The 15,190-nt window shown below is 43.7% G+C and overlaps 1 protein-coding gene across 2 annotated transcripts in view; it reads right to left on the bottom strand.

Annotated features, from left to right (window-relative positions):
• Window positions 1–13,742, bottom strand: part of SHF (Src homology 2 domain containing F) — a 317,699-nt gene extending 303,957 nt beyond the window's left edge. For both annotated transcript variants that reach the window (XM_066592477.1, XM_066592478.1), the window contains exon 1: window positions 13,008–13,742. In XM_066592477.1, coding sequence (XP_066448574.1) covers window positions 13,008–13,673 — 666 coding nt within the window. In that variant the 5' untranslated portion in view covers window positions 13,674–13,742. The remainder of the gene's footprint in view (window positions 1–13,007) is intronic.
• Between the last annotated feature and the right edge of the window lie 1,448 nt (window positions 13,743–15,190).

The following is a 15,190-nucleotide window of genomic DNA, read 5'->3' as shown; positions in this document are numbered from 1 at the left end:
TGGATTCCGCAATTCAAATACGCCCGAGAGAGTGCGGAGTGAAATTTTCCTATCCATTTAGTGGTCACCATCTGAACTGCTGAGCTGAAGGAGGGGAAGTGCCGGCATGGGTGAAGACAGGGGTAGTCTTGGAAGGGGGGCTGGAAGGACCTCTGCCTCTCTCTGGTTTTCATTGGTGGCAGTAGACAGTGCAGGAAGAGCATCCATCCTCCACACTTTGGTGCAGAACAGCAGAAGGCTGAGGAGGAACCTTCCTCCCACAAGTGTCCAAGTAAGGATGGGCTTACACAAGCATATTTGAATTGCGTTTTACGCACAAAAGAGCCCTGTTGTTTTCTATGGGAGCATACAAAACGCAGTATATACACACAATTACATTTTACATGTAGCGTTTTACCACACTTTCGTGCGAGCACGGCCTCAAGCTGAGCAGGAAGAGTTCAGGAGCACTACTGTGTTTGCCCAAAAATAAGACCCTGTCTTATATTAATTTTTGCCCCTAAAGAGGCACTAGCTCTTATTTTCAGGGAAAGTCTTATTTTACCTACCTAGCGGGCTCGGACTACATCCCTAACGTTCTTTTCCGGAGCTTCGCCACACTTCCTGAAGTTCTCGTTCGACAACAGAAGATCACTTCCTGGTTACAGGATTCATAAATCCTGCCTCCAGGAAGCAATGGCTCTGGTTGGTTCTGGAGTGCTGCTTAGCCAATCAATGCAGCGCTCGATGAACCAATCACAGCCATCGTGTTGGTTCAGTGAGCGCTGCATTGATTGGTTCTTGAGTGCGGCTTAGGCAATCGAAGGCATTGGTTTCCAGAGGCAGGATTTATGAATCCCGTAACCAGGAAGTGATCTTCTGTCGGCAGCTGAGGACTGCAAGAAGTGCGGCGAAGCTCCGGAGCGCAGTGTGAGGGATGTGGACCGAGCCTGCTAGGTAATGTATTCCTTTTTCTTTTTTTCAAGCCTCCCCAAAAATCCCAAAACAATCACGGTGGGGCTTATTTTCGAGGAAACATGATAGCAGTAGGCCTACTAGTTCTTGAGCAAGACATCATCTGAGGAAGGGCACTTGTGATGTCCCGGCCACCCAGCCCAGAGCAGGACATGAAAAATAATTAGGCGCCGCAGCCAGTGACCCTTGAATAGGTGCAGCAGCCAGGGTCTCCTGAATGTAGGGGGAATGCGGGGTCTGGAGCCAATGCTCCTTTTGCACCATGGTTAATACGGCTTTGGTGTGCACACAGGAGCAGAGATGAGTCCGCTGGCACTGACTTCCATGGGTGATAGCACAAGAAACTCCATTGCTTCCTCAGAACCTGGCTTATGAGGAGTTTATAATGCTCCTGGGTGCTGAGAGGTTCAATTTAATTGGGTTTTCCGAAACCTACAAAAGATTGACTAAAGACAGGACCCAACTCTAAATACAAGGAGAATAAACAACCTGTTCTTTTAGCGTCACATCCAATGTTCTACAAGTGATCACTTACTTTTCTGTAAGATTGTTGCTCTCTGTCCTCTCCTCCAATTATTGCAATACTTATAGTGTTCCTATTTTATACTGCATATACAAAAATCACATTCTGTGAAATGGAATTCATAGTGCAATAAATAGGTTTGCTATAGCAATACAGACGATGGCAACAACCACAAACCTCAAGAAGGGTTACGCCCAGAGGGAGCGACGGTGACACAAGTGTCAGGGTTTATAATTGTCACCATGATCTGTACTGCTATACTGTATCTATTATAGTCTCACTGCTCGTAAAGTAACAACACATTATATAATGATGAGCTATAACATCTGACAATGCACATGGTGTCTAATACAGGTCAGGTTACTATTTTCATAGCTGTGAAGGGAGTGTTGTAGTATACATAAAGGATATTTCAGGTAATATCAGTCATAGGATTTTAATTATGTCCCAGTCTCACACTTCATAATAACCAACAAGCATTTATGGGGAGAACATGACGTTTCTATAGAACACTCAAGTACAGTAATTGGTCATAGAACACTTCTCACTAATGTAACTAAAACAAAAAAAACTGATGCCGTCAGCACTTCCTACAAATAAATTAAATGCGCAGGTGCGCATAAGCCATGGCTGCGGCAATACAGTAGCAAAAAAACCACACGCCTCAGCACCCTTACATATTTAATATCTGAATAATATTGTATAACCGTTCCACATAGTAAATCTATACAAATGCGATGTTCTTAGCACAGATTTTGATCAAAACATGTAGGATTTGCAAGTTCCAGGTGACCAATGTTTTCAGATGGGTAACGCTAACAGACACGTCTCATTGGGCCCAAGCCTACAAATGAATTCTGAGAAAGTAGGATACCAAGTTATACACTCTAGAACAGGGGTCCCCAACTCCAGTCCTCAGGGACCACCAACAGGTCATGTTTTCAGGATATCCTATAGTAAGAACACCTGTGGCAATGTCTGAGGCACTGATGAAAATTACATCACCTGTGCAACACTGAGGAAATCCTGAAAACATGACCTGTTGGCGGTCCCCGAGGACTGGAGTTGGGGAACACTGCTCTAGAAGGATTGGGATAGATGGGTGAATAAAGTGCTCAACAAATATGGAGGCAGACAAGACCAAAGGAAGAGCTAAAACAGAAAATTAGAAAAATCCCCTTTAGGCACCAGGGATATGTGGAAGTACATGAAGGTTAATCGAATAGATACCCACTAAATGCGCGACACCAGATCCACTCAGACAATTAATTCAACCACCAAAGGTGTTTCAGCAGAAGAATGCACCTTCTCCCACCGGAGGATCAGCAGCCTTTATCCAAAAAAAAAAAAAAACAGACAGAGAGCTCAGAAGCAGAACTCAGAGGTGATACAGATTGTCAGGAACTGTTGGTAATTCACTTTGTCAAAGGGGAAGGGGGGGGGGGGGGGGGGGTTCTCACACCGCTGTACCCTCAGGATGGCCCCGGATCGGTAAAAAATTGGAAACTTCAAAATCCATGTGCAGGAACTGTATTGGCCATTCAACACGTTTCAGGGAAACTAAACAAATCCCTTTTCTCAGGAGAACATGTACACTAAAAATGTACAGTGAAAATCATTGGACAGCTTACCTATATCTAGATATAAATAGAGGTAAGCTGTTCAATACTTTTTACTGTGTATTTTTAGTGTATATGTTCTCCTGAGGAAGGGGATTTGTTCTACTGTTTTTCCTAAACGTGTTAAATGACCAACAAAGTTCCAGCACATGGATTTTAAGTTTGAGCTTCTTTTACCGATTCAGAGTCACCCTGAAGGTCTTCATCTCCTTTCAGTAAGTGCACATGTATTGTTTATTAGTGAATTACAACCATTCCTGACCATCCATATCACCTCTAAGGTCTGCTCCTGAGCATTGTGTCCGTTCTTCTCATTTTATATCTATGCAAAGGAAGATCTAGTCTTGAAATATCAATTACTGAATATTACATATATAATAAAAATAATCAAAGCAAAAATAGGTTTTCAGCAAATATCACATATACTGTATATTAATTCTGAGGGGAGGGGGGGGGGCAACCTTCAAAACTTTGTATCATTGCTTGTGGAGGTCCAATCACTAAAACACCCATCACCCACAATTAATAGCTTTCACCTGCAGAGAGAACCCCACGCATGTTCTGTCAAACCACTTAGAAATAAGCGAGATGTATGGACATAATGTACAACGTTTATTCATCACAAGATCACCGACCAGAAGATTGTACATGGAATGAATTTTTCTATCATTTGTGATTTGTTACAGCTACTCACATAATGTGCAATTTCCCAGAATATTTCCTGTAAGAGCATTGTAGGTCAGCTTTCAGAAATGTAGCCTTCACGCAATCCCACCAATCATGCATTTAAGCTTTACTATGAAATCCTTCAAAATCTATAGATACTATGGGAACTTCATCAAGGTTACCATATAACTGACCCTACATGGCAATAATTTGACAAGGTGCATCTAATTATAAAAGAAACCTTCTCCGTGATATTTAACTCCTGAGTACAGAAATTGAGTCCCATGTAGTGCGTAGAGCACACCACCATATCAATAGAGCATGTTATAAGTGGCATTTTAAATGCCACCCTTCTTCATTTTATATAAAACCTATATACTTATTTACAGCTGGAATGAGGTTTTACAATCTTATCTATCTCCAGGGGCAGATTGGAAAACCTAAAGTGCTACCTGGAAACCATTGCAAAGTGACCTCATGTTGTAGGTGGGCCAAAATCAGCAACAAGTGAGTCGAATACTAGTAGACAGGGGTAGGCAATAATGTTGGTGGTCATGCATATGCACAGAATGCATACCTCACCAACACTGACACTAGGGATTGGACGAAATGATCATGTGACGCGATTGTGCTACCTAGAAGTCAGTAGGGGACAGCAGCGGATGGGAAGGGAGTGCAAGCAGTTTATTTTATTTTACAGGCCTCAGGGCGTAACCAGCCACCAGGATTTCTCTCTCTAGAGTCTATGGCCAATGTGCTTTTGCCCATCTCCAAAAGAAGTGATCATTATAAGCCTATAAAAAAACACTACAAATATCAAAGGAAACAAGTGACTGAATTGATCCGTCTTATGATAGAACTGAATGGCGCCAAACAGCCCCTATTGACTATAATAGGGTCTGTTTGGTCACATTCCGGCATTTTACAGATGAAATAGTACTGTACGAAGTACTATTACGTATTTTAGTAGAATTCATAGGAGGTTTCGAATGCTACCTACAAACTCATGCGAACTAACCCTAATGCAACACACCGGTGGCAGCTCTTGACATTTCTGACCTCATGCATAGGTCAGAACCAACTCAGCAGTTAACCATATCAACCAATCAAATCCCTTCATTTTGTTTCATGACGGATAGGATTTAATTAGTTGACAAACGGAGACTCCAGTTTTCCTAACTAATTTTTTATACCTTCCTCAAAAAGCATTGTGCAGATTCTATGAACTTAATCAGCAACATTTCACTAAAACTTCTAAAGCAGTGGAATACCAATAGGACAAGCAAAACATTATATGGAAAGTTTTATGCACAGGGTGATCTAAGCTGGACAGTGTTACACACTGAACCATTCATAAAAAGGAAAATGTAAAAATTGATTTAAAAATTGCAGAGAAACCTGCCTTCATAAATGGGAGGATTTTGAGAAGCAATCATTTCAGGCTGGTGGTAATGTGAAGGCAAAACCCTATTCTGAGTGTAAAGCAATTTTAGCCAGCATTTTTATTAGGGATTCTGAAAATCCAAATGGGTCATATAGCCACTTAATCTCAAAGCTTCTAAGTCCAGACAGGGATGACCTAACCGCAAAAATCAAGGTTGTCTAGAATTTAGAACAGTAATGCAAAACTATATATTTTTTTTTTTTTTTTTAAAACCTCAAATATTATACCTCGGAATTTAGCACAGTCAAGAGAGTTAAAATGTTGTGAAAATGATAACTATCTACTAGCAATAATTATTAGATGATGAAGGTCCATATTTTCAAGCAGTTGCACAATATCTATGTGAGAAAAAGCAACATGATTGTGTATATCTGCTGTCCACAGGGTTAACTTATTTATTTAATAAAATCTCTGTTTATTGAATTTTTAACAGGTAATTATACAACCAATGTAATACTGCATTGGCGTGTATCAAAAATATAAAGTGCATAGACATTTTAATAAATGCCTACTAACAGATATTAGATATCACCCATGTGAACAAAGTAGGAAAAATGCAGGAGTTCGGTCATGACCAAAAGTTTGAGACTGACACAAATTTTGGTTTTCCCAAAATTTGCCGTTTCAGTGTTTTTAGATATCTTAGAGCCAGTAGCACCAACTTCACAGTTGATCCAACTTTAACTACACTGCAATCAGCTGTTGAACTTGGCTTTAAGGAAAGTGTTGCACCAACACTTTTTGATCAAAGAGTGCAGATCAAGTGAACTTGGTTTTGCAAATCAAAAGTCGAGCCTAGAAGAAATATATTGCACCCAGTAACTAATCAGGTGAGCTTCCCAGCACTTGTAGCAATCTTCCAGGAATTCCTTTGGCCGGTAGAAGTACTTCAACTGGCTCAATAGAGCGGGCTGACATAGTTTAGCAGTGATAGCCACTGCTACATTCCTCCTGCTCCCTTTCCCGGCATGGTGTATTTGGCTGGTGTATTTGGCCACCGATGTTGTATCTTTGCCGGCTGGACGTTTTTAAGCTGCTAATAATTACCCATGTGAATTAATGTATTGTAATCCAATTCTTCACATGGTCACAATTTTTTAATTGCAGCTAAATTATTTGAATGAGACACAAGGCTGAAAATAGATATATCTACCTAGTTCATTCTGTTATCCTGCAATATTGGTCCAGAAAAAAAACACCACATGATAAAGTCAATTTTTCTGATTTTAGGGAAGAAATTCCTTCCAGACTCCAAATCTGGATCAGTAGCCACTCTTTTACCTTTGCAATACTATGGTTCTGCTCATGTACATTTTTTTTGTTCTTAAAGGGGACCTATGGTAAAAAAGTGAGTTTGTAAGAATTGTAATTATTTAATCTCAGACTCAATTATTTGGCAGCTCTGTTAGCTAAACAATGCACTGGGTATATGAAGGCCACTGATGAGTAACTGACTAGCACATTACACAGATGAATCTCATTACACATAGTAGAAATGAGCCATTGTCACTTATGCACAATACAAGCCATTTGTGAGTGCTAACAGGTCTTCTGGTTCTGACTACCTCATTTCCCCGAAAATAAGGCCGGTACTGTTGTATCTTGTCACCACCACAATAATAGGTGAAGACCTAGACTGAGAGCTAAGGGCTAGGGTACACCCGCAAAGGTCCTTATTGGCTGCCTGCAGGAAGGTCCTAGCAGCATGGGGATGTAGTTATGGCTGGGAAGGAGGGCTAGTTTCAGTATTACGCCTACATTATTAGCTGTATGGCGCAGTAACATCAAAGTATTCACAGCAAGTAATGTAAGCCTTACACAGAAACTAATTCTGACTGTAACCCTCCATCCCAGCAATAAGTCATTGGCCATGCTGGGAGTGAAGGGGGCTGCCACCGGGATGAGTGTGACAGCGGGTTGGCTGGTTATGGGAGCGGAGGTGGGAGACTGCCAACAGGGTAACTGACAGAGGGGCTGTTAAGGTAAGTGGAGGTGGGAGACTGCCACTGGGAAGACTGACAGTGGGGCCGGTAAGGGGAATGGAGGTGGGAGATTGTCGCTGGGACAAGAGTGACAGCGGGGCCGGTAAGGGTAGCAGGGGAGGGAGACTGCCGCTGGGAAACATGAGAGTAACAGTGGGTCAGGTAAGGGGAGCGGAGGTGGGAGACTGCCACCAGGGCAAGCGTGACAGCGGGGGCGGTAAGGGGAGATGCAGTTACAGCAGCCCTGCTTGAAGGGCACAGCTGGCGGCTACTGTCAGAACGGGGGCAGGACACATTCACATCTGCGGCTTGAGTGAAAGGCAGTGGGACACTCTCATCGGAGACCAGAGCGGTGAGTGCCAGGACCTGTGAGGCAGAGGAAGGGGAGCCAGCCATGTAGCCTAGCAGGAACAGGGGGTGTCACTAGCCTGTCAATCTTGTCTCCACCACTACTTCCGGTGGTGACAAGATACAATAGTAACAATAAGACCAATCCCGGAAAAAAGCCCTATAGTGACTTTCAGGAGGCTTGAAATATAATACCTACCCTGAAAATAAGCCCCAGTTACACTACATTAAAAAAAAAGAATACATTACCTAGCAGGCTCAGTGGAGATCCCTACCGCTGCTCTCTAGAGGTTCGGCGCGGTTCACGCAGCCCTCAGCCACTCGTACATCACTACTTCCGGTTACAGGATTCATAAATCCCACCTCCAGGAAGCGATGGCTGTGATTGGTTCTTTGACTGCTGCTAGGCCCATCAATGCAGCACTGAATGAACCGATGCGATGGCTGCAGCTCAGCCAATTCATAAATTCCGCTTCTACATCACAAAGGCGGTTGATTGGCTGAGCAGCAGTGGAAGAACCAATCAATGCAGTGCTGGATAAACTAATCACAGCCATCACATTGGTTCATCCAGTGCTGCACTGATAGCTTGAGCAGTAGGGCTGACTTCATAAAATACCAACTAACTGGCAGTATTGTAGGTTAGTAAAATTGAAGGAAACCCACCCGAACAAGAAGAGAGCATAGAAACTCCAAGTAGCTGCTGCTTTTAGTTCGACTAGAGCCCAGGATCCAAGAACTGCAAGTTATCGTGCATTTCCAATTGTATTGTTAGGGACTCTTCAAATAATCATTCACATTATAAAGTTATGAAGTTACTAGCATATGAAAATTGCAATACCAAAAAAATTCCAGTCCAGTTTCAGATCTGTGTCGGAACCTCCAAAAAAAGAAAAAAAGTGCTGTGTGCAGTGCTTTTTCTTTCGTCCAAAAGCCAAGCAGCCGGGAGGAAAGTGGACAGAACCCATTATAGTCAATGGGTTCTGTCTAGTAACTGCGCCGTTCGTCTGCAGGGATTCCACTTTCCTGCTCAGTTCGAGGAATCCCTGCTGCAGATGTGAAACCGCCCTAACTTGGGATTATTTGCATCTACATAATTAGATACTTCTTCTGCCAATTTTCCAAACCAGTAAATAAGGTTACCGTATTTTTCACTCTATAGGACTCAACCGCCGATAAGATGCACCCCCGTTTTAGAGGCGGGGATAAAAAAAAAAAAAAAAAAAAAATATATTTTGAACTCACCCAGGGACAGTGCAGGGGATAGTACGGGGCGAAGGAGCAGAATGAGCAGCAGAGCTCTGAAACACCGGAGCTCTGTGACAGCGGCAATCGTCTACGGGCCGAGGAAGAGAAGAATCTGATTGGTGGAGGCGCTCACCACCAATCAGCGATACGAGTAAATGATCACGCATTTGTTCACACGATTGCAAGTTTGTTTGCGCGAATGCGATTGCGCCAGAAACCTTGCATTTTGGTAAGTTCGCTCTATAAGACACACTGTCTTTTTTCCCCCACTAATGGGGGGGTTAGTACATCTTATAGAGCGAAAATACGGTATATAACAGTCAAGTTTCGGACAATGCAGGGTAAATTGATACTACACCTACAGGAGTAATGTCCCACTTAGACATGATGAGAGTTGTCTAGACAACTTCATGAGCGCTGATGTCAAGGTAGTTAGCGTTCGCGCAGAGTGTTTAGACAGGCAAAGCTCAGCACTGGATTGCGGGCTTCTCGCTAAGCACTTCACCTTCTATGTGAAGCGCTGAGTGGGGAGCATTTACACACAGTGAGAAGCCAGCAATCCAGCGATGTTTTTAAGGCCTCATGTCCACAGGCTTTAAAACCGCAGCGTTTCTCCCACACATGGATCCGCGGGCCATAGGTATGCATTCGACACCCTCAGGTAGTTAAATACCTGCGGATGTCATTTTTCCCGTCAGGCGCGGATCCGCATCCGGGAAAAAAAATGGACATGCTCCATTTTCGTGCGGGTGTCCTGCGGGGACGGCTCCCGCAGGCTTCTATTGAAGCCTATGGAAGCTGTCCGGATCCGCGGGAGACCCATACCAGAATTAAACTCACCTGCTCCGGACGATGCGGTCCTTCCCTTCTTCGCGGACGGAGCTTCTTTGGCCCGGCGGATGTGCCAGCGTGCCGAGCACATCCGCCGGGCCGAAGAAAGAATATCCGGCACGAAGGAAGGAAGGAAGATCCGCATCGTCCGGAGCAGGTGAGTTTATTCTGATTTTTAGGCCTCATGTCCGCGGGGCAGGAGGGACCCGCTACGGATTCTACATGAAGAATCCGCGGCGGGCCTGATTTTCCCCGTGGACATGAGGCCTTATGCTGACTGAAAGTCAGTGATAACGAGAAGTGAACAAATGGTAAACTAATTTTTTGGATTTACACGGGACGATTTTCGCTTAATTTTGTTCATTTCGATGAATCTTGAGCAATCATCGTCTCGTGTAAATGGCCCTTTAACCGAAAGGTCACTATATAAATCCTCAAGGCTTTTATATAGAAAGCTCCATTTGAGGTTGTTCAGTCTGACTAAATCAAAAAATACGACTATCAGCATTGCATAAAACTGAAATTGATATTACACTTGTGGTATCATTCTATAATCTGGAATCATTCCCGTGTTACGAGGCATTACTATACTGAATAAAGCCTAGTCCTATTGCTTGGGATTTAATTAAGCCAAAATAAAGCCGACTTTAAATCTCTCATCATTGGATGTAGATATTAACAAGAAATTACCGAGTGATAATAAGTCTTATTGCAGAATTAGCAATGCTCCCTTGATTTACAATTATACCTCAAATGATCTTCTGCGGTTGTGCATCATCCGGAGGTTCAATTGAAATTAATGACATAGATAAATCTTAATACCACTAGAATGTATTTGCAGAAATGTATTCTATGCTGAAACAACAGAACGAGTAAGGTGTAATGCATGATATTTCACGTGGTCCATGATTATACTCCTCTCACAGACACTTTCACCTTCTGGATAAATCACACATTGTCACCCACCTCCCACACAGATCAGTAGCACGCTGCAAGGTGCCCCCTCCACACATCATTTGCTGCACACAGAGGTCTTAGAGCCAATATGCAAAACAATATAACATCATCTGATAAACCCATCACTGCATGCAAATAAAGGCTTCTCAACAAAGGAAAGCACTTGCAAATATCTGGAAGAGGGGGGTGACAAAAGACTAAAAAAGGATTGGCTTAAGTGTTCCCATCCTAGTTCCTTTAATAAAGCTACACTGACAGGGGTGCGGAGTATAGACACATCACACTGTCACTTCAACACAAAGCCTGCTTTATTCTTACACTTTGTGACTCTAGGACATCATGACAAAGAGGACAGCACGAACCAGAAATCAAAGGGTTCAATTCTTGTCCCTACCTTTCAGCACAGCTCCATCCCCTATGATAGCCCTATTGTCATTCTTTTCATGATCTTGGTAAATGTTACCCTACACTGGGGCAATGTGCCCATTTGGCATTACAAACAGGTGAAGGAGGTAACATCTTTTCCCCCCCTCAAGACCCTGCTGCAGAATCTGATTTCAGAAATAGGGAATAGAAATTGTAATATTGATACAATAGTATCAATCATTATCATAACAAATAACAACAATAGTAACAAATATCACCAACTGCTAGTTGTAAGGCTGCTTTCACACCTGCATTGGGGCTCAGTTCAAGGTTTCTGTCTCTGCTCCGTTTTTGGAGAAGAGAAGCTGAAATAAAACAGATAGTTTTTTTTCTCCATTGATTTCAATGGGGTTTCAAAATAAAGGAAAGGCTTCTGTTTGCTTCCATTCCGTTTTTTGGAAGGCAAAATAATGGACTGCGCCATTTTTCCCTCCAGAAACCTGATAGGATAAAAGCAAACGGATCAGTTTGATTTTAGTTTCTCTCCTCCAACAACAGAGCAGATAGATGGATACCCTGAACTGAGCCCTGACGCAGGTGTGATTGTAGCAGAAGATATAAAGCCAAGATTGTAACTATAACACCTCTGATGAACTTTGCAACCAGAGGGATGACAGGTGAAAGAAAAACACAAGGAGCATAGGAAGGACAAGGGATGTATGATATGATGTGTATATCAGACCAGCCAATAATAGTAGTTAACAGCAGACACTATGTCCCATACACATCTGGCTGGGTAGGAGATTTACTAAACAGGTCTGAAAATTGTGATTGATTGCTAATCATGACCCCAAGTATCTGGCAATCTAAGGGGCATTTCAGTTGGAATATTTCTGCATTCCACACCCAAATTCTGCACGGTTCCATGTAGATTTTGATGCGGAATTGAAATGCCTTAAATCAGCCAGCAATTCTGCATCGAAATCGGTAGTAACCCTGCGGATTTTGATGCAGAATTAAGCAGCGGTAAGTTCTGCTGCGTCCCAGCGGAAATCTGCCAGTGTGAAAGGTCCCTAGCAAGTCTTAAGCCATCAACACCTAAACAACATAGGCTAATATCGCTCAATAAGCTAAACTTGTGCGCAAACAATAAGTATGGCAGAAGAAAAGCTACACAAAAATGGAAATGCACACTCAAAATGTAAGCTTTATTGAGGACCCAAAGTTAAAAAAAAACTCTTAAAATCATTGCAAGAAAATACCTGTACCTTTCAGAGAATAATATCTAAGGCTACTTTAACATCCGCAGCGGGGTTCCCTTTTTCAGCTCCATTTGGAGAGCAGCAAAGAGGAATCCCCTGGCTGAATGGGTCTATCTTATGACAGAACCGAATGAATCCCATTGATTATATTAGGGTCCGTTTGGTTGTCGCTCAGCTACCTGGCATTTTACCGGAAGCAAAAACGCCATTTCTTCCGGTATTTTATGCCAGATCTGCGATAGAGGTTCCAGCGCAGATGTGAGCCCAGCCTGAGTGTACACATAACAGCCGAATCAATAAATAAGGTCAGCCCAGATGATGCAAGTCATATGAGAAATCTAATAGCACAGTCCACCCTGGTATAAAGTGCATAAACATGGGAAAACAATCAATGCATTGCGCACTGCCCGGGGATCAGATAATCATCTCTTAGAAAAGATTCCAAAATCAAAGTAGAAAACAGTAACAAAGCCAAATCACAAGGTGACAATGCCTAAATAGTCATATCAAGGCGATATCAGCAAGTTACCCATCCATAGATGTGCCAAAATACAAGGTAGCTGCTATGAGACCCCACACCTGCTCCATGGCAGCTCCATCAGTCTCAAAGACACCCCCACACATCATCTAACACATTGCTCACTAATTCTCAACAGATCGTCAAATATGTACTAAATGTTTCACACTGGTAAAAAAAAAGAAACTTTAATCTTTAGTTTTCCAGGGGGCTGGTAAAGTGCATTGATTAAATGACACCCAAAGCTGCAGTAGGCTGTCACTTCTAGGTGACACATCTGTCACACTTACTTTGTCCTGCTTGCATTCATCAAGCTGAGGGGCCACAGATGCTGCAGGAGGAGACTTGAGGGCAGTTACTCCACAGCCCGGCTGTCCAGGGGTACTTGAAGAGGGGTTACAGCTCCCAGGGGGGCTTGAGGCTCCTTTCTCCCCAGTGTCCACTTTGATGAGCCTGTGCTTGGGGGACACATACTTGACCTCAGGGGAAGGAGAGGATGGGGACTGGGCAGTGGGTGCAGGGGGCGCAGTGGGCACTATGGAGGAGTTCAGAGGGGTACTGGAACCTGTGGCACTAGAAGTAGTATAGGGATCCTCAAAGTCTCTTTCCTTCTGCAGCTTATAAGCAGCCAGGATGTCCGGCTGTCCTGCTGGGGTCACCGGGAACTGGGGTACTGTACAGTGGTGGTGGTGATGGTGGTGACCCCCAGACTGGCACTGCCGGTAGTCCGGTTTAGGAGGGGCAGGTGGCGGCGGCTTGGAGCTCTTGAAGCCCAGATGTTCCTTGATCCATTTGGCCATGCTGCCGGCGCATTGCTGTCCCGTGCTGGAGGCTGCTGGGGGGCTCCCTCTGAGGCTGCTGCGGGGGAGATCTGCCCGGACGCTCCTTGTGGGCTCCAGGGGCTGCTGCTGGGGGCTGCTGGTGGTGGGAGCCGAGGAAGGTCCGCTCAGCAGCATGAGAGGGCAGAGCCGGAGAGAGGAGCCAAACAATCAGGCGGCACGGGAAGCAGCGTGGTGAGCAGCTGATAGCATCTGTATGAATGAGAGTGGCCACGGCACGCTATATACACTACACTGCTGACAGCAGCGCGCTGCGCCACCTACTGGACGGCCGTCCTCCGTAGTACGCTCCGCTTAACCCTTCCGATTCCTGGCTAGGAGATGGTGGTGAAGTTGGTTCTCCTTCACTCAGTTTCTTATCCAAACAAAAAAATGTCATTTTCTGAAAAAGTACAAATATAGATTTCAATTAAAAAACGACCTGAAGGAAGGTGACCTGCGGAAGACAAAACAAGAAGATGGGTGACCTGCAAGTCATAAAAAAGAAGAAGGTGACTTGCAGGTGATAAAAGACAAGGAGGTGGGTGACCTGAAAGTCATAAAAAAAGAAGAAGGTGACCTGCAGGTGATAAAAGACAAGGAGGTGGGTGACCTGCGGGAGGTAAAAGAAAATAAGGTAGGTGCTATCCAGAAGATAAAAGACAATAGCTAGATGACCTCCAGGAGATAGAAAACAAGATGGTAACTGACCTGCAGGAGATAAAAGACAAGAAGGTAGGTGATCTGCACGTGATAAGAAGAAGCTAGCGGGCAGGAGGTGAAAAACAAGAAGGAAGGTGACCTGCAGGAGGTAAAAGACAAAAAGGAAGGTGACCTGAAAGCAATAAAAGTCAAGAAGGTAGGTGACCCGCAGGAGATAAAACAAGAAGATGGGTAACCTGCAGGTAATAAAAAAGAGGAAGGTGACCTGCAGGCGATAAAAGAAAAGGAGGTGGGTGAACTGCAGGAGGTAAAATACAATAAGGTAGTTGCTGTCCAGAAGTTACCAGACAATAGGTTGGTGACCTCCAGGAGATAAAAGACAAGATGGTAGCTGACCCGCAGGAGATAAAAGATAAGAAAGAAGTTAGTTTTTAGGAGATAAAAAACAAGAAGGTAGGTGATCTGCAGGTGATAAGAAGAAGGTAACCTGTAAGAGTTAAAAGACAAGAAGGTAGGTGACCTGAAGGAGACAAATAAACAAGAACCAAGGTAACCTGCAGGAGGTAAAACACAAGAAGAAGGGTGACCTGAAAGCAATAAAAGACAAGAAGGTAGGTGACCTGCAGGAGATAAAACAAGAAGATGGGTGATCTGCAGGTGACAAAAAAGAAGAAGGTGACCTGCAGGTAATAACAGACAAGCAGGTAGGTGACCTGCAGGTGGTAAAAGACAATAAGGTAGGTGCTGTCCAGAAGATAAAACACAATAGGTAGATGACCTTCAGGAGATAAAAGACAAGATGGTAACTGACCTGCAGGAAATAAAATTTCAGAAAGAAGCTGGCCTGCAGGAGATAAAAGGCAAGAAGGTAGGTGATCTGCAGGTGATAAGAGCAAGCTAACCTGCAGGAGGTAAAAAACAAGAAGGAAGGTAACCTGCAGGAGGTAAAAGACAAGAAGGTAGGTGACCTGAAAGCAATAAAAGACAAGGTA

The sequence above is a fragment of the Eleutherodactylus coqui genome, chromosome 2 (genome assembly GCF_035609145.1).
Source record: "Eleutherodactylus coqui strain aEleCoq1 chromosome 2, aEleCoq1.hap1, whole genome shotgun sequence".
In the NCBI taxonomy this organism is placed as follows: Eukaryota; Metazoa; Chordata; class Amphibia; order Anura; family Eleutherodactylidae; genus Eleutherodactylus; species Eleutherodactylus coqui.
The sequence above is the reverse complement of the archived record's forward strand: the minus strand, read 5'-3'. Positions and strand labels throughout refer to the sequence as shown.